At 43.6% G+C, this 24,362-nt stretch overlaps 3 protein-coding genes across 3 annotated transcripts; 1 reads left to right on the top strand and 2 right to left on the bottom strand.

The window, feature by feature from the left end:
- The first annotated feature begins 821 nt into the window (after positions 1-821).
- On the top strand, positions 822-4,711 carry LOC105563130 (probable ATP-dependent RNA helicase DDX11). The gene is made up of 10 exons (XM_012014454.1): positions 822-873; positions 958-1,037; positions 1,158-1,969; positions 2,035-2,511; positions 2,593-3,146; positions 3,244-3,467; positions 3,618-3,797; positions 3,882-3,966; positions 4,027-4,157; positions 4,249-4,711. Exons 1-10 carry the CDS (start codon positions 837-839, stop codon positions 4,513-4,515), a joined length of 2,847 nt encoding a protein of 948 aa, XP_011869844.1. The 5' UTR covers positions 822-836; the 3' UTR covers positions 4,516-4,711.
- Positions 4,708-6,762, bottom strand: LOC105563131 (aldose 1-epimerase-like). Its single transcript, XM_012014455.1, is given in 8 exon segments — positions 4,708-4,806; positions 4,886-5,234; positions 5,311-5,411; positions 5,505-5,669; positions 5,850-6,077; positions 6,150-6,295; positions 6,395-6,565; positions 6,693-6,762. Coding segments are annotated over 8 exon segments (1,323 nt in total). The 3' UTR covers positions 4,708-4,713.
- A 759-nt stretch (positions 6,763-7,521) lies between these two features.
- LOC105563129 (mitogen-activated protein kinase kinase kinase 11-like) lies at positions 7,522-24,332 on the bottom strand. The gene is made up of 14 exons (XM_012014453.1): positions 23,910-24,332; positions 23,608-23,842; positions 23,189-23,406; positions 22,705-23,045; positions 21,741-21,921; positions 21,472-21,620; positions 21,202-21,374; positions 20,586-20,832; positions 20,320-20,442; positions 19,612-19,818; positions 17,889-17,918; positions 14,615-15,023; positions 14,122-14,463; positions 7,522-13,917 (listed from the first exon to the last, which is right to left on the bottom strand). Exons 1-14 carry the CDS (start codon positions 24,098-24,100, stop codon positions 13,179-13,181), a joined length of 3,585 nt encoding a protein of 1,194 aa, XP_011869843.1. The 5' UTR covers positions 24,101-24,332; the 3' UTR covers positions 7,522-13,178.
- Positions 24,333-24,362: the final 30 nt, after the last annotated feature.

The raw sequence follows: 24,362 nt of genomic DNA, 5'->3' as shown, positions 1-24,362 counted from the left end.
CGAAAAATTCTTGGAAATTTAGATAGTGCCACCTCTTTGCCGATCATGTTCTCCTAATACTTTCCCAGTTTCGCAATTCTTGATTTTCGTAATTTGAACATTGAAATTCTTGGAAATAGTGACAAATTCTTGGAAATTTATTATACAGGGTGTCTTATGTGTGTTCTCATAGGGTGTTCTCCTGGTACTTGGCCAGTTTTCCGGATCCTCGATTTTCGCGAAAAATTCTTGGAAATTTAGATAGTGAAATGTATCTACCAGCTGTATCATAGATCAAAAACGGTATTCGTTCGAGACTAAAGCCCGTATCACACTATGGATTGAGATTGCGATTCGATTAAAATTGACCAAGGCCCGGTTTCACCAACGCGAGTTAAGCCCGCTGCAGACGATGCTATTTTTCCTGCTGGATTGCTTGCAATTTACTAAACTACTAGGAATCCTGAGTGCTGACTGGTGCAACGATAGTAATTTACTAAATCGCAAGCAATCCAGCAGGAAAAATAGCATCGTCTGCAGCGGGCTTTAATCTAATCGGTCGGTTAACTTAGCAGGGTGCCAACATAAAACTTCTTTATTAACCTATTTTCTTGGTTAATAAAGAAGTTTTATGTTGGCACCCTGTCAAGTTAACCGACCGATTAGATTAACTCGCGTTGGTGAAACCGGGCCCAATTAGGGTTAACTCACAGAGGATTTTCGTACCGTGTGATTTCACCCTTAGAGTAAAAGTTACTAAACTTGAGATTAGTAAACTTTACTGTGATTGGTCAAATTGCAATCTAATCCCAATCTCAATCCGTAGTCTGATACGGGCTTTACATCTTGGATTCTTCATGGTGGGAAGAAAGGCGGGAAAGAGGCGCGTTGCAGGTACGTTTTATGTTTGCTCCAAGTTTGCTCATTATCGTTACAGTACGTGTACGGTGTAATACTTGTACTTGCGTTTATTTGTAGACGCGCGCAGTTCCAACTCGTTGAAGATCAGCTCAGGATGGGATGTGAGAAGAAATTGTCATTCTCTACTATACATTTGTGTAAGTTACGCTCAATGCAATACTACAGAATGCACTGACGAAGGTATAAAATTAAAACTGGAAGCTGTATCCAAAGCCGCGAGGATTAAGAATCGATAATAATCATTTTCTATGTTTCAGGGAGTGGCAGTAGAGACTGCACGTTCTAGAGGACCACTATGCGTTTACGGTACACAAGAATCAGTAATCAGTATTGAATCAGAAATTGAATCAGTAATCCAACAGGATTCGAGGGGAAACGCAGGAATGGAGCCCCCACAAGAATTTCCATTTCCCTTCTCAGCGTACGGGATCCAGAAGCGATTTATGAGCGAGCTCTATGGTTGTTTGGAAGGTGGCAAGCTGGGCCTCTTTGAAAGCCCCACCGGGACGGGCAAGTCTTTGTCTCTCATTTGCGGCGCGCTCAGATGGCTGGTCGATCGCGAGATTTGGAGGAAGCAGGAGTTAACTTCGGCGATGGCGGAGATAGACGACAGAATAAAGAGCTGCGAGAAGCCATCGGATAATTGGTTCACGGTGCAGACGGAGCAGATGAAGCTCAATGCTGAGAAACAGCCGTTGCAGGCCGAGCTGAATGCCCTGCTCGAGTACGAGGGCGAGAGAGAGAAGCTTAGGAAAATGATTGAGACACGAAAGACCACGCGAGCGAAAACGACTGGAAAGATGAGGCAGCAACTTGCCAAAAAAGCTCTAGAGTCAAACAAGACGGAGGAAGCGAGCGCTGATATCTGTGACGTTGAGAAGGATCTCCTCTTGGAGGATGGATTGTCAGACCCGGAAAACTCTGAGGAAGAGGATGTGGACGAGCCGTTGTTTAAGAACACCAAGATCTTCTTCTGCTCCAGGACGCACTCGCAGCTGACGCAGTTTGTCCATGAATTGAAAAGATCCCCCTACTCTCAAGACGTTTCCGTAGTACCACTTTCGTCGAGGTATCTTTTACTGTTTCAATGTACCACTCTGCTGTTTATTAACGTTTTTTGTTATCTCGTTCCAGGCAAAATTACTGCATCAACAAGAGTGTCAAGAGGTTGAAGCACGTCAGTCTGATTAACGAAACCTGTCTTCAGCTGCAAAGAAAAAAGACCACTCTTAAGAAGGAAAAGGACCTGAAGAGATCGAAAGTCGCAAGCGGCTGCCCCTTCGTACCGGGCGATCAGAAACTACTGACGGCTGAGGTTCTGACAAGCATTCAAGATGTGGAGGAGATAACGCAGAGAGGACAGGAAAGTAACACCTGTCCGTATTACGGCTCGAGAAAATCTCTGCGAAATGGGCAATTGATATTGGTGCCGTACAACTCTATTCTTCACAAGAGCACCAGAGACAGTTTGGGAATAGACTTGAAGGGAAATGTATTAATAATAGACGAAGCTCACAATTTACTGGATGCCATCGAGGGAATGCACAGTGCTGTAATTACCGGGAGAAATCTGCTCCACTGTTACAGTCAGCTGTCGCAATATCAGAAAAGGTGTTGCTGCAGTAGATATACTTGTTTCAGTCGTTATTAAACTGTTGGATAAAATTCTTACTGAGAATAACGTGATTGCAGATTTGAGTCTTTGTTCTCTGCTAAAAGCGTGATGTATCTAGGCCAGCTGAGTTTCTGCTTGAAGAAACTTCTGACCCTCTTTGGAGCGACTGCGAAGTCTCGTCCCGGCGACGAAATCGATAAAACAATGGCACCCAGAGTGTACAAGATAGAAGAGTTCGAAGAGTTTACAGAGATGGACACGATAAACGTGTTCAAACTATTGGAATTTGTTAAAGCTTCGAAACTCATTCATAAACTACGAGGATTTGTCGAGCAGTACGGCAATAGCATCAAGATCAATGAACAAAAGATTAAGAAATCTGGTGTAACAGAATTTTTAAACTCTATTAAAAGCAACGACGTATCCCCCCAAGAAACTGTTAGCGTCGCGGAAACGTCGAGTGCCAACGAAGACCAGACGAGCAATCCATTGATGGCAATCTTGAGCTTCTTGGAGTGCTTAAAGAGCAGATGCGAAGACGGTAGAATATACGTTTTACCTGGCACTACTGTCGGGCAAGGGATTGTAAAATTTCTATTATTAAACCCAGCAGCGCATTTTTGCGATATCGGTAAATATATTGGGTACTTATTTGGAACACTGCTGTTTCACATTTATCACGTTTATTTTATTGAATTCTTTCAATTTTTTTTTCATCGCAAACCAAGTGCGAGATGCTAGATCTGTGGTACTAGCCGGTGGCACGATGGAACCAATGTCCGAGTTCATAGATCAACTGTTCTTGATGGCGGGTGCAGCACCAGACAGAATTATGACATTTTCATGCGATCATGTGATCCCCAAGGAAAATATTATATCCAACGTCGTAATGCGCGGTCCGACTGGAGTGGAATTTGAATTTAACTTTCATAATCGACAAGATAAAAAATTGGTAATAGAGAATCTTCGTTGTCTCTTTGATTACTTGCTCTGATTAGAGAGATATACATACACGTAGAAATCATTTATTTACATATATATAGGATATCTTGATATTTCACAGATTTAATCAGGATATTCACAAAGTGATGCTTTGTTTCAGCTGGACGAATTAGGTAGAGCGCTATTAAATTTATGCAACATTGTACCAGCTGGAATAGTAGTATTCTTTCCATCTTACAACTATGAAGATACGGTATTTAAGCATTTAGATAAATCTGGTATGATATCCAAAATTTCTGCCAAGAAACGTATCTATCGCGAACCGAAATTGGCATCGCAGGTATTTTTGTTACACATTTATTGATAAATCACTAATATGTGGCTGTTATTATTTAATTTAAATTGTTAAACATATTGTCTGTAGGTCAATTTAGTATTAGATCAGTATGCACATTCCGTTAAGAATCCACAACTTCCGTGTAATGGAGCGTTGCTGTTCAGCGTAGTAGGTGATTATAAATTAGAATTGTATCAGTGTTGCAGGAATCCTGTGTTTGCATATTTTACAGGTGGTAAATTAAGCGAAGGTTTAAATTTCTCTGACGATTTGGGCCGATGTGTTATAGTCGTTGGCTTGCCCTATCCCAACATCAAGTCACCCGAGTTACAAGAGAAAATGAAATATTTAAACGCACACGTTGTACGTATACTCAAATGCGATCCTTTATCACAGAGCTTGGAGAGTACAGTTTAATTTTATGCGAGTTTTAATATCTTTTTCGTTTCTCTAGAAACCGGACGCCGGAAGTAGCTTTTACGAAAACTCTTGTATGAAAGCAGTGAATCAATGCATTGGCCGATCCGTCCGTCACATCAATGATTACTCAACGGTTGTGTTGTTAGACAAACGTTATTGTCATAAAGTCAAGGTGCTACCTCAATGGATTCAACGCTCCGTGACGATCAACAATTCATTTGGACCTGTGATTGGTAGCATCGCAAAATTTTTCGCAGCGAAAAAATTGATGAAAGATAAACCTGTGATAAAAACCGAGTAATGCGTCGGTAGATTAATTAGAAATTAATATGTTTATTAATAATAATAGCTGTAATAATTTTTTTAGTACCAGACCACTTGTGATAATTTAATAAAAGTGCGTCTAAGGATATATTTGTTTTTAGTAAATACTTCACGATTATAGTATCACGACGAACATTTTCCGCGACAGACTCGTTGTTCTAATGTAGAAATGCCGTCACATATAATTAGCCAGTTGGATACCGAATTTGTAAATTAAGTCGTGAGAATAGATTTCTCCGGGTTGTAGAATAGAACAGGGGAAATGTGACTGAAAGAAATTAACTTGTGACTTAACGAATACAATAAGGAACATAAATGATCAACGTCTTATTCCCTTAGCTACTCACATAATTAATGGCGTTTGGATAGTTTTGCGGTTGAATGCTGAAAGCACAGTGCTTCACGTAGCGAGCACCTTGCTTCCCTGAAATAAATTCGAGCGACTCGCGTTCAGGTGTCACATCTTTTTCCATCTGATCAGTCTTTTCTCTCTCATAATCCTCTTCGCGATTCGGGCTGTTGTCGTATTTAACAACAACATCGCTATTAGCCTGAGATAGCGTTATTCCTCGTATTATTTCAAGGCAGATTATGAATTTCGATTATCGTCGCATTCACACTACCTCAGAAATACTGCCTAGACGGCCGCCTGTATAGAACTGTACGCCAGGCTGATTCGAGTAAATCTCCAAGGCGCTACACACGTTTATTTGTAATTTCAGGATATTCATATCGTATCCGTGCTGTGAGTGATACAAATTATGAGCCTTACCGACCGCTGTTCGGATGAACGGCTCGAGCGACATATGCATTACCTCCATGCCAGTTCGGCGTGACGCAATAGTTATGATCGTATCCCTCACCCGGGGGAACCTGTAGCTTGTATAAATTTACAATGTCTTTTTTTTATACAGGTTATTAGATTGCGATTCATCTACTGTAATTCTGTGAACTTCAATTTTATGCCTTCTCTATGCAGCTCTCCAGAAGTTTTGGTACACGCAGATCCATGACGGTTCCTCCGACTCCTCGGATGCTGCCGGTTGGTACCGGGTCCGTGTAATCCGCGAAGGTCCAGCGATCGCAGTTCAACGAGATCTTGTGCTTCATCAGTTCCTTCTTACCGGCGTCCTGCATTTTACACCCGAATAAATCGAACTGTTATATTATCGGTACCTTGAAGCTAGAGCCATGCCATTCTCTAGTTTAGAAATGGAAGTAAGAAAATGTAATTAAATTATTATTCTCTGCATTTCCAGGATGGTTCCAGCTTCAGTTACGCCGACACTGCACAGAGCGCTCGTTAATTACGTGTCCAGCGAGGTTGAACAAAGAACCGTGCGAGATGTTCACTATAGTAGAGTTCGTCGTTGTCGCTCGGATACCTATTTCCAGTTTATTGTCAGGCATCAACCTGAATCTCACTGTGCTCAATACTGCACCAGGATATCCCTCTTCACCGTCTGCGCTTAAGTAAGTCATGACAACTGAGCAGCCATCGATATGCGACTCCCACAATCGCCGGCCGAAACCCTTCGTCTAGAACGGGGAGAGACATTCAGTGTCACTAAACGTTCTTGAATTAGATCGGCGAGACAATAAACGACTTACACCTCCGTGCAAATGATGCTTGCCGAGATCGTTTCTCGTTAGTTGATACGTTTCGCCTTTAACGACAATACTGCCGTTTCTTATGCGATTCGCACATCTGCCCAATATACATCCTATAAACGGATTAATCCTGGCATTCGTATAGCCTGGGAAACAAGTCCTGTTAGTCTCGAATAGAATTAATTAAGGTCGACGAGATCTAAATGTATTTATGAGATCTATGTAATTACGTCAAGAATTCGTACTCTTCAAATCATCGAAACCGAGCACGATATCCGCGACATGCCCGAACTTATCGGGACATTTTACAGAAGCGATCGTGGCACCCCAGGAAATAACGACAATCTCCAAGCGATTCTTATTGATCATCGTATACGATTTTACTGGCGTCAACTGGAGTCCATTGCTTTGGGCATCTTCGTAATATTCGTCACCGTCACGACGTATCTTTTCCTCCGCGGATTCTGTAATTGGGAACGGCTTTTAAGTAATTATTACCGCGACCAAAAAAAGTCGGGCTCTCTTTGTGAAGTGACAACACACCGATATAAATTTCTCCGAATATCCCCTCCGTAATTGCAATATCCTTGCAATTGCAATCGTAGGTGACCATGTTTCGCTTCCGAACGTTATTCAGTTACTGTCAAGCCATTTGTTGTATACCTAACGCGATAAAAACAAGGAATTTGGCTGTTACAGTTTTCTATCTTTATCGAACGACTCGTCACATTAGTTTTCTGAAATGAGAATAACGATAAGTAAAATAGGTTACAAAATATTATCCCGACGTTTTAAAGACCTTTCATTGTTTCGATATGGGAACATCGCATTATTTTTCTGTAAAATGATACTCAACCTACCCGTGTGAAAATTACTTATTTTAAATTATATACTTAAAATTAATTTTTAATTACTTTGCAGGCTGAGCCGAAGTTTGGATAACAATTCTAAGTTGTTGAAGAGTTTCGTAGGAATATTTGTGGAAAACGCAAAATGATCGTCCATAGAGCTAAAACTATTGATGCTGTTATTTGAAATGATTTATTAATATAATATTAATAAAATAATCATAAGGAAAAATTAAGAGTAAGTATAACACATATTATTTATAATTCGTAAAACATTACCATAGTAATAATATACTAAAATAATAAAATAATAAACCTACTTTATTATTATTATCATTTTTATATACTCCAGTTAATATTTATAATTTTTAATATTTATAATTAATATTTATAGTGTAATGTACAGTAATTGGAAAAATACATGAACTTTTAGTGCAGGTCAGACATGATACAAATACTTGTTCTGAATCTCGAGTTGTTCGTTAGGAGTAGAGACAACACATTAAAAAATCGAAGACAGAATATATTATTACGATATATTTTCCGCATTTAAACAATCGAGCTCTCGGGAATTTGTCGTGAAATTAATATATATTTATTCTCGTCTGTTATATCATTTCACTCCCTGCTTGTAGATAAAAACGATCCTGCGCGACTTCGCTCGTCGTGCTTGGCAATCTACACATCGTCGCCCAGGAGATCGATAAAAAAATTCGATTCCCGAATGAAAAGTAAGTATTCCTCGACTCTCGCGCGATAATCGCCGCTGTGAAAGTTATTATGTTACATTGAAGAATTTCCCGTCGAAAGCTTTGAGTTTTCGCGATGTTTCTCGTTTACTTTAAGGCGCGCACCGAAGCGATTCATTATTCTCACTTAAATACACGTGGAACACATTGCACTTAGCTTAAACATACTTAGAAACTACAGAGTTACTCCATGCTTAAATGAATTGCCTGCGACTTGACGAGTTGCGTCCTACGTTCTTTACAGTTCATGTATTACAAAAGAATACCGGCGGAAAAAACTTAATTTCGTATTTATATGTATATACCAAACTGTGATAGCCCCGCGCCGATAAATCGTTTATCATATTTATGAAATACATTACGTTAAACTTTCTACACACGCCAGAAGCGTACAAAGAGGAGCTACCACAGCACAGACTGTGTGTACATCGATGAGACAATTCGTTTACAATTAATCGTCTTGGTCGTGGTCGTTATTGTACAATTTGCTAATTTCGCGCAAGCGGCATGCAATCTTAATACAATCCGTTACGTCGTAAAGTATATATATTTACACTTTTTAAATGCGACATCAGAAACAGCAGTTCAGAGAGCAACGGGATCCTGTAGTATCATATGTTCCACGAGGCTGATGAGTATTTTTTTTTGTTTCAGTGCCTTGATTCGGTGATGTCCACTCGTTAGGTCTAACTAAACTAGTGAGGACTACATTGTAAACGTGAGTTGCATATCGTATATTACATAAAAACAAGTGTTAAAGAGAATCTCGCATTACGTTTGCGGTTCACATCCGTATGTTCGTTTCCCCTACGTAAATTTCATAAATTTATCTTGTATCAAAGAGAGGGTGCGTCGTGTATGTAACAAATGGCAGAGAGAAAGGGAATAAAAGTATGTAAAAATATTCAGTATTGTACATCGAATATTTAACGTCGAAAGCATTAATCGTTTAAAGGAAGAAATTTATTTCCCTTATATAATTTTAAGTCCCATAAACTAGCGTTACATTATATCAAGAAGATATCTAAAGGAAAATTATAAATTACTATCATTGGTATATGTTATTAATGTATATCATACGAACGATACATGATAAATTTATTGAGTTTTTTTTTACAGCGAGATATATTTATAGACTGATATGTATACATAATGATATATGTATACATATATATATCATCACATATATATATCGGAGACCTTATAGTTGCATTTGATATGATACAACGTAATTTATCTCACGTATGTATTTATATGTATATGTATATATGTATATATAATTTTTATATATACATATGTATATAGAATTATTCTGAACACACGTCCCTTATACACGTTCTGCCCAACGAGTCAAACATATTCCGTAAATACTCTCTAATAAAGTATAAAATCGGATTCTTATCTCCTTAATCTCTACGCTAAGGTGTTTGTTATATATATAAAAAATAAATATAGCTTAGACTAGCACTGTCGGCGACGGATACGCCATTACACAATAATAGCTGCCGCGAACATTTTATATTTTTGTATAATTAAAAATTATATAATTATTATCGTGTGTATATATACGTATGAACAATTATTCTCAAATATCAGCATTCACTAACACTTCATCAAACATTCTCTCTCACGCTCGCGCATACATACACACACACACACACACACACACACACTCTCTCTCTCTCTCTCTCTCTCTCTCTCTCTCTCTCTCTCTCTCTCTCTCTCTCTCTCAATTACCTTGGAAGCATTTTGAATTTCTATGTGTCACTTATTTAACGTATTTAAGTACGTGATATTAGCACCGCAGAAATACCTTCGCACAGCGTAGAAAGATATACTCATTAAATGTATTGCAAGAAAGAGATAATTCGCCCATTGCCCGTATAATTCGATAAAATTATCACATATATGAAAAGAGAAGAGTCAATTAATATTGCAAGTTTTCTTTTTTGTAAAATGCGTAAACGTAATGTTCGACGGCTCCACGTTTTTCTGCCTAAGAAAGACTTCGGAGTCATCAAATGTATCTCTCAGTTGCCCTTGTAAAATTATCTGCCAGAAAAATGTCATTGGTAACTGATTTTCTGCTCATTCTTCTTCGCTATAGTCAAACGTACACGGTAAAACTACCAAGAAAAAGAATCCTCTTTCTTCTAACACATTTCACGTATGTACATCGCACAACATACATCTACAATACTGATGATCGTCATTTAGGAAAACAGTGTAAACGAGAAGCAGCTTTCACGACGAAGAAGATAAAAGAATCCGTGACTTCGTTATACGCTACGTGAGGTTGATACAGTACAAACAAGACATTTTGATTGCTTCGAATGCGGCGTAAAGATAGCGTAAGTAACTTTGATTAGTTTACAAGGTTCAAAACTAAATTCGAGCGTTTCTCCCCTATCATCTCGTAATGCCAATAGATTAAGATTACGTGCGTCGCGTTCTAATACATTACTCAGCGGTTCGTATGTACATTCGGGGCACGTAGAGCACGCAGCACGAGGTACGCAAGCGTTTTTAATATTAATATAGATTCTGAACGATATCAATCGAAGAAAGGTGGCGGAGACTCGCTCTCCCCCTCGACACGCTTGATTCGGTACCCCGTATTGCCGCATCGAGATACTCGTTATTGGTGCAATGCGGCGCGAAGATATCCACGAAGCAGACCCGACGCCTTTGTCTACATCTCTCGGGGGAGCGTCGTGGACGTCGTACAACACGCGTCAGCTGTATAAGGAATGTATTGAGTAGTCGCTACTTGAACATTCAGCGTTTCCTTCTTTGCTATATATACAACGTTCATTAGAAGAATCTTCGTTCCACAACGATTCTACCGAAGAATACACCTCGCGTTTTGCACAGCTGCATGTTGTGTATTTATCTGCACGCGACTCACGCTTTAGATACTTTCTACAGACGCGCGGTTCGCTCGCGTAGAGCGGCGCACTGTTTTCATAAGGTACAAAAGAAGCGTGACAGCTGCGCAAGGTGCGACCGTTTCATCATGTATCGCTACGACACATATAATTCACATTTAAACGTCGAAGATGCTTACTGTACACGTCCTCCGCATTTTACTAAGCGTACTTATCAATCGATACACTTCCGAATTACGTCGACTTACGCGACCGAGGGGTGGAAGTACCTGGGGTGGATGTATTAATCGTGTACATCTCTCCAATTGTGCATTGCAACAGAACGACGATGAACGTATCATTGAGCAGAGGCACTATTTTAACAGCGGCACAGCAACATTTTCCTTTTCATCAGCACACGAATCTCTTAAAGTTACAGAGACACCATACAAGTCCGCAAACAGGAGTGTTGAAAAAAGCGAGTATATCGACAATGTAGACAGTTCTGTCTAATTTCTTAATTTAGACGACCATCACGAGAGACGAAGGAAAATGGAATCGTATCGCTATCAAAATGACAATGGTACAACTTGAAATACAATTACAATGACTAGTTACACTGATTGCGATGAGAAGGAGAGAGATTATATCGGAAATACTGTATAAGATTAATACGTAATCGCGGGAAAGTTCGGCTAAGTACATAATACTACAACTAATACTTTGTAGCTGTCCGTATTCTTGTAAAGTACATAAAATTAGATTATAAATAGTGATTGTTCTTCAGCTCGAACCGATTGATCCGTCTAAAAAAAAAATACAACCGTAACGCATCTCTATTAATATACAATACTCGAGCTGCCATTGCGTATTTAGAATTAATTGCTCGTTTAAGTTACACAAAACGCACGAAAATCGATACAATTTTTCACTTGCTGCCGGTACCTCCTAGTAGGAAAATTAAAAGTAAAATCGTCAAGTATACGCGTTATTTAAACGCACAATATCTGACAAAAGTTCAGCACGCAAAGAAAGCCTATCCTCGTCCTAACTGGACCAGCTTAAACAATGCGGAATTGACGTTCACTCCGTTGGCATCTATCACAAACTCTGGGAGAAGTAACGTCGGGGAGACTTTCGAGTATCGAAAAGCGCGAGCATCTAAGCTCGCATCAATTCAAAGTCCGACGAAGTGGTTAATTCCGCACTGCGTAGAGCAATTCCTTACGTTCCAGCAAATCTCCTTGGAATGTTTTCATTATTGCGCCAAGCCGAATATCACCAGAGTTTCGTTACGCAAGGAACATACCGAACGTAACTTCGTACTAAATGCGAGAAACAACTTACAACTTTCGTTACGCTGAGATACGATTTCAATATCGAAAGCGAATACGCCATTACGCCGCTAATGCGGTAGTTGCCGAAGAAAAGAACGCCCGTCTTCGTTCCCTTCCGTAATCTTACTAATGGAATTGTATATTACATACATACACATCCTGATAAATTCTCTCTATCTCGAAATGCTCATATAACGCGCTTCTGGAATGTCTCGATAAACCACAAAGAACCGTCAAATTGCATAATTTCGACTGATGATTTGCTTATTCAACGATATCGTTACATAGACTGAGGCAATTATTACTTTCGGTACCTCAAAAGTCGTAACAGAGGATTTGTCTAACAAAAGTTGCATGCTATACAAAACGTCAGCCTATGACGATAACTTTTATTTTCCAAGTCGCCTACGAGATCTAAAACTTTTCATCTCTTTAAATTAATTTAATTTAATATATTATCTTTAATACATATATATTTTGTTAATTAATTTTTAATTACCTGATTAAAGATTAATTAGTATGCAATTGTCTTCAACATATAAAATATACAATAGAATTTTAAACGATATTATGGTAATAGTTATTACCTCATTCTATATACAAATTATCATTGATTGGGAGAATATTGGTATACACGGTATCTCCCGTATGCATCAATATTCTATATTAACTGTCAATCTGTGAATTTTGCATCAGCGTCAAAAGGAAAATCAATTCTATTTTAATCGAAGTCTCTGTTGTTAACAGTTGAAACGGTAAAATACATTTTATATTCTACAGAAAAGTATCTATTCTCGGAGTAATATGCAATTTGAATATATATATATATCACGACGCGTTGCAATCTTCGCCCGTGCTACATGTACACGCGTATATCAAATATCATTAACGTTACCAAATTAAAAATCCGCCCAATCACGTATTACGCTACGTTTTACGTGGACTGTGTGTTGTATGGAATGTTGATTCCCAGACTTGTTAGTGAACTGCTATCATCGTCCGCGGGAGGCAGTGCTTCGATAACGTACAATTCGTTTTGCAAATTCTTCTTCCGGTCGACGATCATAAGGTTACGTAATCGCGATTGTATAATCGGAGGCGTAAAGAGATCGGATCCTAGGACTACCATTCGCTAGAAATATCGATAAATTGATAAAATATCGACGAACCCGCTCGGTCCAGCTGGTTCCACATGAAAGGGAGCCGCGCGGCTTTAAATAAGCCAGTGCTATGACAAGAATTCCCTCTCAAGCTCCGAGATGCTCGGTTTCCTGTTTCGATTGAGCCGCCGATTGGCCTGCAACGGCACCGTGGAATCCTGGCTCTGACCGTGAACCGGGATGTCCAGCAGAGTTTCTCTGTGGACGTCGCGCGCGGACACGCCGTCGCGATCGAACGTCACCGGCGAGAAACGCACCCGGCTGATGGAGATCTGACTGTCCTTGGCGGAGACGTAGCTCGAGTCCTCGGACGTGAGCGAGTCCGGCGGCGTCGGATTCGTCGGTGTGCCCGAGCCGGAGTTGTTTTTGCTCACGCTCTTGCTCGGCGAGTTGTACGGATTGTAACTGGACCGTTTCAGGCTCGAGCGCAGCCGCGTCACCACCTCCAGGTTGCTCGGCCGCTCGCCGGAATTGGAGTTGGAGTCGTGGGAGTTCTGGCGTGTCAACAACGGCGAGCCGTATTCGTGATTGAGTATGCTCGCGCCGTACGTCGTCGCCAGGTTGGATATAACGTTCGAAGGTCGCTGGTAATACGGTATCGGCGAGTACACGCCGTAGTCGTCCTCGTCCTCCAGCCGGAACGTCGGGTTGACGTTGCTCTGGCTCGACGTGCTGGCGTTGGAGACGTTCGACGAGGTGCGGTGATGCGTGTAAGGCAAAAGCCTGGACACCGGCCTGGCCGGGCTGTTCATGCTGCTCGGATTGTCGTACGCGTGCGGGAACTCGGGGCACTCGAGCATCCGGTCGCTGAAAACAACGAGAAGTCTCTTATTGATCTGACACCGCGCTCCTCGTACTACTCTGTCGTGCGACTTTGATTTCCCCAAGTCGGTTTCCAAAACTGTCTCTACAATCTAAAAGAAACTAATTCGGCCAAGTTCATTCGTACGCCACCTAAAGTTCCATCAGCGATTTCGCGACTATTCCGATACGTATCTTATTAATACTCACTGATACTCCGCAGGTATGAAATACGTCGGTTCAGGGGGCCGATAATACTCCGGCGGTACGACGGTGTACATTGGCGGCCCGTAATCCGGGAACGGGGCGACGTTCCCCATGTATATCGTCGGCACCCTCTCTATACGATCGACGCGGGCCGCGTCGTGCGAGTACGCATCCTCGTTGCTGGTGCTGCTGCTGCTCTTCCTTCTCGGGCTCGGCGTCGGGGCGTTGGAACCCGTCGTGCTGCTCGTGTAATGCTGTGGGGAATCTGTAAAGCGCAACGGCTTGTCTGGCATCGCCACGGTTGGAAGGCCGGGCGCTATGCCACCCATGTTACTCAGGAACGGTCTGCAATGATAATTGCGTCAACCTACGTGAATAGAGTAGCTGTCGTTTCATGCGTAAGCTAAACTAACCAACTACCTTTGCATAATATCACTTCCTCTTTCCTTTAAAAAAGAAAAAAATATATATATATATTCTTTTTCTGCCAGATTACCTGCAATGGTGTGCCCGTCCGTGATAAGTGTTGTGCGGATAGCCGCTGCTCGAGCTGAACTCGTAATCGGCGCCGAGGTAGGAGTTGCGATTCGATCCGGTGTCCGCCTGAAACCACCACCTTGGCTGATCCTCGTCGCACTCGCCCGTCCGTGGGTACAGGCGCGGATGTATCGGGGATATGTTCGACATTCTCACGTCGTAGCCGGTGGCCACGCCGGCCAGCATCGCCGCGATGTTGTACAATACCAGCTCGACTATGCTTAGCTTTGGTTTTTTCGTTTCGCCGTTGTAGAGGGTGGGCATGGGAACGGGCATCGGCATGATGTAGGGCCCGGTCAGCCCGGGCTTCGGAGGATACTCCGACGTTATCCAGTCGGCCGACAGGTCGGGCGGTAATGCTGTATAATCTATAAAAGACATTCAGGTTGTGTTTTTTTCTTTTCGACAGGCGATGACGGGCGCAGCACTCGCACGGTCCGCTCGCGAGAGTAATAGGATCGTTAAAGCGAATCTACAAGGATAACTGACGAATTAACTTTTCATTCGTAAGAGCGTAACGTACGCCCCTTGTTTCACTTCCCGCTCTTGAAACTCGTAAGCAAGATCGGGAAAATGTACCGCTTACCTTGTCCACGCGATTAATTGAATCTCTAATCAATATCGTATTTGGGCATTTTACATTCAGAACTTGGACTGTTTAGTAGCGCGACAATCCGCATCCTTAGTCATCTTATTAACTAATTATTATTATTATTCATGCATGCAAGCAGGTAAAAATGTAAAAAAAATGTATAATCAAGTATTATCTTCACGCATTAGTTGTTTCTACTTGTCTGGCACTAGGAACAAGCCCCGTTAAAAGGTACGCACCGATATTGTACAGCGTACAAGGCATGTATCAAAAATTGGCTAAGTCAACAGGTAATTGGTAATCAAACACATCCTTTTAATCTCTTTGTATTTCACGTGACGTTTTCAATTTCATGTACCTTGACTGCAGATATCGGGCTTGGCCAATTTTTACAAATAGAAGCAAAGTTCAACGCACAAGATAAACGTTTTCTACTAATCTCTGTCGTAATGTGTAGACTTCGTGCGATACATACTACGTTCAAAGTTGTCTAGAGGTAAATCCGAAAGGCATTGTGACTCACATCTAAAATACGGAGCATTCCAAACGCTACTTAGGATAGTCTGCAATTAATCGGACAAATTACTGTTACAGATACTGTCTTGTAGACTTTCTACTTACGAACGTTCTTTTTCTCATTTCGCCTGTTCAACTCTCTCCCGACTAGAAACAAAAACGACTAGGAACAAAGTCACATGAAGCCGGATTTAACCGTAGCAGAGAAGCGTTCACGACCAGACGGGTAACGTTTGCGGCTCCTATTTCTCGCAACTTGTCAAAAAACGGAACGTAACACGCGAGTAATATTTATACTCATTAGCGAGCCTAGGACCTGAGGAGGAGAAAGGAACCAAACCCAATCGGAGTTAACAGTTAGGATCCTACTGGAAGCATGCAAGGATTATTTTTTTTTTACGCTCGGCTGTCTCTTTCTTGGCACACTGTATAATTCCGTTTACATCACACGGCACAGTCGTAAGCGACGAATGTACAGTCCGTTGTACTCTTGATTATGAATAAAAAAAGAAATAATCGTCTAAAATTCCTACAGGTGTGCACGAGAAAAGGGCGGTACAAGAAATATATTATTCCGACAATCCGCCGCCGTCGGCTATAAGAAAGCAATTATCGTCACAGACCGAGCGTAAAAAAAATGCAGCAAAACGAAAAAACAAAATTCAACGTGTCCAACTGAAAAGGTTTTATTGAAAAAAATTTCTATTTCTAAATACAAGTGTGTGCGTGTGGGCTCCGTGTATCGAATGTGACGTGTGCAAAAAATCTTTGCTCTCGGAAACGTTGGAAGTTTGGCATAACAAATAGTACAGAAACGAACAATTCGCTGGAAGTATTTAACAATTAATTAAATTTGCAATCGATCTAAATGCACATAAGACAACGAAATAAGAAGGGGGCTACGTTAACAAATATATACTTTCTCTCTTTCTCTCTCTCTTTCTCTCTCTCACTCTCGCTCTCTCGCTCTCTTCATATACCTATACAATATATGTGTGTGTGTGTGTGTGTGTGCGTGTGATGTAATTTTGATTTCGTTTCATTTAATAAAATTATGACTATGCAGACATACAACCTGACAACGCTCCAATGTGAAAACAGTACCGTTAAAGTTGAACTTTGCGGTAATGGACGAAGCGTGTGACTCTCTTTCGCGTAGTAGTGGGCTGTTAGATCTGCTTGTTAGAAATGTTATGTCTTCCAGATAAATATCAGAAAAGAACCAACACCAGAAAGACTGTGTATACATATATATATATATATATATATGTGTAATATATATATTCTTTTTTTTAATATTATTAGATTTTAGCTTACTCGGACTACGAGTATCACATCGGCTTAAATTAGGATAAATAATTCGTAAATTATATAACGCGTACGGGGTGAAGGGAGGGAGTAAAAAAAAACGAAAAGAAACAAGTCCGTGCCCTCTGCATAAACTTTTCAGGGGTGCGTCCACGCTCGATATACTTTCGATAGTTCAAAAGCCCTCGTAAATGCACCACGCGTTTCTCGTCGTAGAGTGGGGGGTAAAAAGGTGAGGGGGGGGGGGAGTTAAACTTAAATTTCTAAAATCCTGGTCCCTTACCGAATCTAATCCAAACCACCTCGCAAGTCTGAATAAGTTCACGCTGCACAGGAGACCCGACAAAACGATCTGGGAATATATTATAATGGACGCGAGACGTAGCGGGATTGGGGCCAACGAAATCAGACGTCCACGAGAAGTCCGTACAGTTCATCCAGAACGAAGTCTAATTGCATCGTCCACAAAACGAATTGGCGGAGACAATGGGAGAAAGACACTGTCGATCATCGGTGTACGCATGCATTATCACTATGTGATCAACCATTAAGCGATAGCTAATAACTACGTGATCAGGCGATTCATTGCAAAAACGTTCAGTTACGAAAGTAAAAGAGACATCGTCTACTTGAGATCTTTGCCTTGGCTTTACAATACGCAATACAAACCGTCGTTAGATTAAAAAATAATAATAAAAGAAAAGGAAAAGATCAAAAGTTCGAAACAAAAGTCTAGATAGGAGGAAACTAGGGTGGATGGAGAGAACATTAATGAAGAAGTATGACGTAACAACTGTTGCGTGAAGAGAAAACTTACGGGTGTGGTAGATGCTTTCCTCAGAGAGGCCTGCGATAGAATAGAAACACACGATCAGTACCAGAGTCATTCAAATACCATGTAGGGAGAAATGTGCGGCGAAAAGGAGGCATGCCATCGAAATGCGTTTCGAGCTGCAGGCTCTACTTGCGTTCCTGCGGGATACAGGGCATTCGTGACCAGGGCTGCGCTTTCTTCGCGACAGATCGCGGACACTAGGCGCGCGCGTGCGATCCCCTCCCCCGGGAGGAATGGGAACCGAGTTTTGGAATTGTTGGGAGATTGAAAAAGCGCAGCACGCACGGGAACGCCCTGTATGTGTGCAAAAGTCGCGGGAGTACATCCGTTTTGGTCGAAGCCGCCGCGAACGACTACTTGTCGCCCTTCCTCGGGTATTGTTCGCCAGCGAATTTCTTAGACACGACGTCGGTATCTTCGGAGGTCGAGCGACAGAAACCGGTGTGATCCGGGGGAGACGCGGGCAGACTTCTCTTTGGACTGTAATTGGCACGCGGGCTCTGATGATCGTTCCCCTCTTGGAGGCAACCAGGCGACGTTTGCGCGACGCTGTCGCCGTCGCAGCTGCGCAAGTATTCGTTACTTCTGGACTTGTGATGCGAAAAGGAATTCATCTCGATGCCGTAGTCTAAGCGGTACGCGGGGACGGCGGGGATCGGGTTCGCGGGCGACACGTCCAACTCGAAAGCGGTCGGCGACCTTTTGTGCCTGGAGCCCGCCGTCGTCGTCTCGTGGTACGGCCCCAACGAGCTCTTGGACCTCGAGCTGTCGTTCGAGTGCTCCGAGTCAAAGTTGCACAGCTCCGACTCGAGGCTCTCGAAGTCTATCCCCTCGCGTGAGTTGGCCGCGAGAAACCTGGGCACCGCGGCGACGCCGGCGTTGCCCAGCTGCTCGCTCGAATCGCGACGGCCCAGTTGCGGCATGGATATTACGTTCTCCAGGACACTGTACTCCACTTTAACCGCGACGGCTTTGTCGTCGAGCGCGTCCCGGCTGCCCCACGTCTTCATCTTATTCAACACCCGCAGCGGGCTCTTGGAAATGCGCGACTTGTGCTGGGACTGCTGGCTTTTGCCGCCGATCGAATTCTCGGGGCTCGACTCCAGGCCGTCGTAGTCGTTAATTTTGATGGTGACCGAGTTCTTTCTCTCGCCGCTACGCGGTGAATTGAGGGAGCTCTTACGCGAGCCGGACGGCGACCGGAAGAAATCGGCCAGGGACGCCAGCCGCGATTCCGAGCTGTCCCGGCGCTTCGACTCCTTCGACTTACTCCTGTCGCGCTTCTTACTCTTGACCCGCTTCGCGGTGCCCACCAGAGTGGACGCCACGTTCTGCACGAAATTCGTGGAGTACGAGGGCTCCCACTCGGGCGGCCTTTGGCACTTGGGCGACGTGACTTTCGAGACTACGCCCCCGGTGGCGGCCGCGCGGTGACCTGCCGCCTTCACCGGGTAATCGTCGTTGATTATCGAGGGCTCCTCCGAGAAATGGGCCTTAAGATTGTTCGGGGGATTTTTGTTATGCAGGACTACGGACTCGTATATGTCGTTATCCACAATGACAAAGTCCTCGCCGATGTCGCAGAACGCGCCCAGCGCGATGCTGTCGAGCGAGCTTTGCGGCATATCGTTATAGCTACTACATCCTGGCTGATTGTCTATCAGGTTATTGGCCGAGGAGTACAATTTTCTGGTGGTAGGGTTACCTATTTCCTGCAGAAGCGGGGAGCGGTGCGCGTTCGCCAACAGGGCTGTACGCAGAGGTGTCTTTTCGAGATCTGGCGCGGAACGGGACCAGCCTTTGCCGCCAGGGGAGGCGGGGAGGAGTGGCGGCTGGGGAATAATAGCCCCGCGCTCACGTTGATGAAGCGTCGACGGTCCCCAAGTCTTACCCTTAACTCCGTCCGCCGGTACTAAACGGGGAAAGAAAAAGAAACAAAGTGCTACTCACTACGATACTAACTACTCTCTTCGCATCTCCCTCGCTTATTCAGCGCGGAGATGAAGCTTCTTTACGGATATACTCTTCGAAAAGCGACTCTATCAAACGGTAATGTAAACTGTGCACGCTAATTTCAGCAATTGAATCAGTACGTTCTATAATAATACATTAGCTCAAAGTAATCGTGGTTTTTGCAAGAGTAGAAAGAATAAAACGGAAGAGTATCCATATGTTTGAAATAATAATAATAAAAAAAGGGAAAAAAACAATGATTGTGCACACCATGCCGAAAAAGATATCGACACGAATAAAAGTACAAAGTGTCTACCACGTACAAACAGTGTTACATTCAAATTGTTCGATTACGGTTCCAATACGTTTGATTCGCTCGTAAAGTCACTCATATTGCACAATACATCGTCATAATCACGGTACTACTAAAAGCGGTATCTCGACGTAACAAGCTACTCACATGCGATCGCTCTGAGCCTCGGAATGCTGGGCGAGCCTGGAGGACTGTTCGGCCGCGACGGGTTCCTCACTTTGCCTCGGTCGGCCAAGGCCGTGTCCTGAACGGTGATTGTGTGACGAAAATCTAAATAATACGCCCCCGTGTTAAATTCACGTTTAACATGTGTACGCTTCAGGCAGAAAATACAAAGATAAATCTGTGAGCGATCCGTCGATCGCCCACGGATCGTAGCGTAAGAGTGCGGGAGAGACGGATGACGCTCTTACCCGAAGGGGCGCTAATATTGCTTCCCGGCTCCTTCTTATTCAATTTTAATCGCGACTTCTTAAATTTGCCACGTCTCTTGTTCGGCGTAGGCGTGTTTTGCTGCTGGATGATCATCACGGTGAGCTCCCTCTCCAATATGGCTATCTCGCGGGCGGCCAATTCCTGTTCCCGCTGCTTCAAAAGCTCCTCGTTCTGTTTCTGTTGCACCTGTGCCTTCGTCAATTCCTCTTCTCTACAGCGCAGCTCCTTTTACGAGTACGAAAGAAAGCACGCACGTCAGAAAAATTTATTTACTCGAAATGGCACAACTGTAATCTTTAATAGACCTTTCGTCGTATTTGCTCTTACAGTAATTTATTTTCAATTAACAAAAAAATTGAGAAAATAAATACACAATTCTCTAACAACGATATCGTTACCAACTCTTTTTTTCTTACCTCTTCTAAAGAACGGCATGCCTTTGCAGAGCGTTTAAAATAACGATTGGAAATGTTATTCATTATGCATATTTGTATACACGTACATATATATAGGATTCAAAGTTGCACAATTATATGGTGCGTTTACACGAAAATGGTTTGATATGCGAGGGTAACGTTAAACGGAGCCGCGTACCTTTTCCTTCATGCGCAATCCATGCAGAACTTGTTCGATCTCCAGCCTCCAATTCTCCTGCATTGTGTGAAAAGATTCGTGTGGCGTCGCCGCGAATGCACTGCGCACCTCGTCCAGAGCCACCAAGATGTCCATGAATCCCGGCCGAGCATGGCTGTCCGATGCCCAGCACGCTGTGCAACGATCGCTTTCAGTATTATACCCGTCCAGGGCGCACAACAATTTCAGCAGAAATATCTCGAGCTCGCTTAGGTGCTACGAATCTTTTACCTTCCATGAGGAGACTCCATGGCTGAGGGCAGGTAGATGGTATAGGTAGAGTCAACTTATTGACAGCAACCCCGTACGCTACAGCCAGAGCGTCGATACCCTTGTACGGTGTCTCCCCGGTCAAAAGTTCCCACAGTAACACGCCGTAGCTGTTAATGAACATTTCAAATACTTTAACAGAAGGCGCGCGCGCGCAATCGAAGAAACGACTATAAGATTCTCTTGGAATGTTAGGTCTTTAAGTAACAAATTCGCCAACGGGGACTGACCTCCATACGTCGCTAGCTTTGCTGAAAGTACTCTTTTTAATCACTTCCGGCGCCATCCAGGCGTACGTGCCCGCCGCAGACATACGAGTCGTCTTGTAGACCTCCCTCGCCAAACCGAAGTCCGTGATCTTCAGGGTCTTATATTGGAAGTCGTCGTTTTCAATCGGCTCGCTCAGCAGCACTGCCGACGTAGAAGAGAGATTATTAACAATAAGAGCAACAAAATCTCGCCTTCATCGAAGCTAATTGTCATCAGTAGAGGTGCGACATTTTTATGTTATTTTTTGGCAACTTTTGCGTTTTGTTTTTCCGGATTTTGCATTATTTTGATAACGTTTTTGATAACGCCGTGGCCAGAGGTGGGCAGGGCTTCAATAAGACGACTTCGGCCCGGGTTCACCAACGTCGCTTAACTTTAAACTTTAATTCGTTCTTTGTCCCGTTCCAACTGTTACTTTAGAAAGAGGCGAAGAACGAACTAAGCTAAACTTTAAGCTAAACGACGTTGGTGAAACCGGGCCTTAATGTTTCGATAGAACAAGTTACGACATTTATTAAGGCTAAATATGCTAAAAAATGTAACATAAAACAACATATTAAAATAGTATGGAATAAATTACTGAAATTACATATCATTTTCAGGCTACAAAAGCAGTAACATGTCTAAAAAAAAAGTAAAGAAAACTAGTCTTAGGCATAAATCTCTTTGGTTTAGGATACAACATTGACGTTGGAAATGTTTACTAAGGAATATTGCAATTTTTGACGTTGTTTAGACGCTATTTTGCGCGTTGAGGATAATTTTGCGTTACTTTGCGTGTTAAAAACACGTCAAAACGAAGCTGGAGATTCCAAAATGTAAAGAAACTACATTAAAAACGTTCCTGGGACGCTTTGCGATATTTTGCGTATAAAGATAACATTAAGATGTCACGCCTCTGGTCATCGGTATTGAAAACCTTACCGTTGGAACTTTTCAGATCCCTGTGAATGAGACCTATGGGCGCCTTGTTGTGAAGATAGTCCATCCCTCTCGCAATCTGTATCGCCCAATCGACCAGCACGTCGGGCCTGATTTTCCTGCCGCTGAGAACTCGGTTGAGACTGCCGCCGCGGGCGTACTCCATCACGAGACACATGTTGGGCATCTTTAAACACACGCCTTCCAATTGCACAATATTTTCGTGCTTCAGCAACCAGAACAGCTTCGCTTCCTGCCGTACGTTTTCCAACGTTACACTAGGCTCCTCGCCCGCGTCTTGGCGCGCGGCCTTCACGGCTACCTCGCGTTTCTTCCAGAAGCCCCTGGGGAGAGGAAACGAATTCAATAACGACGGAACCTTCATACCTCCAAGTTATTTCTGGTGTTTCAAAAGCGATGCGCTGGGACCCGCTCCACGAAACGTAATGGCTCTTCGCGTATTTTACAAACTCGCTTACACGCGTACCTGTAGACCTTTCCAAACCCTCCGACCCCTATGACTTCTTCCAGCTGCAGCTCCTCGAAGTCGATCTCAATTGGGTGGACCTTGTCGATCACCGATGACACCCGGTCGATGCTCTCTGCCTCCGCGACGAAGTTGGCCGGAAAAATTCCCACCTTGCCGCGAATTTTCCCGGTCCACCATCCCTCGTCGCCCGAGATCTTGGCGTCCTTGGACAAAACCTGACACGGGGAAACAAGCATTGGTGTCTTGCAACAATCCCTCGCGTTTACGCCACGAAGGCTGCGGTCAAGCTGTCGCCTCGAATGTTTCGAAATCTCCCTCTTCCCTTTTCTATCAGAAAAGATAGAAGAGCGGCACTTCGGAACATTCGTAGCGGCGCGGTTCGACACCGCAACCTACGTCATCTGGAAACAAGCTACCTCAACAGTCTCCCCTCTCTGCAGGGATAACTCGTCTTCCCCCTGGGCGACATAATCGAAGAGGGCCGTGAAGATGATGGAGCTGTTGTCCTGCCGCGACTGGGAGGAGGAATGTGTACCGTGGGATGGACTAGTCTGTTGGGAGACGGTTCTAGCAGTTCCGCCGCTGTGCGTGTCAGAAACGCTGCTATCAGACATATTGTTGCTAGAAGTGCGTCCATATATGGACCCGTAACTGCAACAAGAGATTGTCATGAGTGCGCGGAACGTCTACGGCCGCCGGGGGAAACCGCTTCTCTTACCTAGTGGTGTGACTATTGGTTCTGCTGTTGTACTGGTACCGTGGCGACGAGTTGGCCGTGTTGGGACTATGAGGATGTGAGGAGCCATTCTCTGAGTAGAGTAGGAAACGCTCGCTCCGATGACGAGCATCCGGTTGTCCGTGGTCCATCAAGGTAGACAAGCCTCTCGCCGATAGCCCGGCTGGCGGCATATGGGCTCAATACTCTCCTCGCGCCTCTCTTCTGTAGCGTAAGTCACACCCGTTCCCTCTCGCCGCGCGATACCTTTGCCGCTTTGTTATGACGCGACGGGGAAAGCGCGAGACGCCTCTTACTGCTCCGCCTAATGTTTACCTCGCCGGCTCCCGACGCCAGGGATGCATCGGGCTCGAACGTCGAGCGTATTATCGCCCCGTCGCCGGGCGCATCCTCGACGACGACGACGTGACGCGGTCCCGTGGCCCTCCGGAATCA

The sequence above is a fragment of the Vollenhovia emeryi genome, unplaced genomic scaffold, assembly GCF_000949405.1.
Source record: "Vollenhovia emeryi isolate VEMERY1.0 unplaced genomic scaffold, V.emery_V1.0 DF939180.1, whole genome shotgun sequence".
Lineage (NCBI taxonomy): Eukaryota > Metazoa > Arthropoda > Insecta > Hymenoptera > Formicidae > Vollenhovia > Vollenhovia emeryi.
This window is presented reverse-complemented; position numbering and strand designations above follow the sequence as displayed.

Coding starts and splice junctions, on each gene's coding strand:
- LOC105563130 (XM_012014454.1), top strand. CDS start 837: ATGGTGGGAAGAAAGGCGGGAAAGAGGCGCGTTGCAG. Junction 874..957: donor GGGAAAGAGGCGCGTTGCAG/GTACGTTTTATG, acceptor GTTTATTTGTAG/ACGCGCGCAGTTCCAACTCG. Junction 2,512..2,592: donor CTGTCGCAATATCAGAAAAG/GTGTTGCTGCAG, acceptor ACGTGATTGCAG/ATTTGAGTCTTTGTTCTCTG.
- LOC105563129 (XM_012014453.1), bottom strand. CDS start 24,100: ATGCCGCCAGCCGGGCTATCGGCGAGAGGCTTGTCTACCTTGATGGAC. Junction 23,407..23,607: donor AGAGAGGGGAGACTGTTGAG/GTAGCTTGTTTC, acceptor TCCCCGTGTCAG/GTTTTGTCCAAGGACGCCAA. Junction 21,621..21,740: donor AAAGCTAGCGACGTATGGAG/GTCAGTCCCCGT, acceptor GTTCATTAACAG/CTACGGCGTGTTACTGTGGG.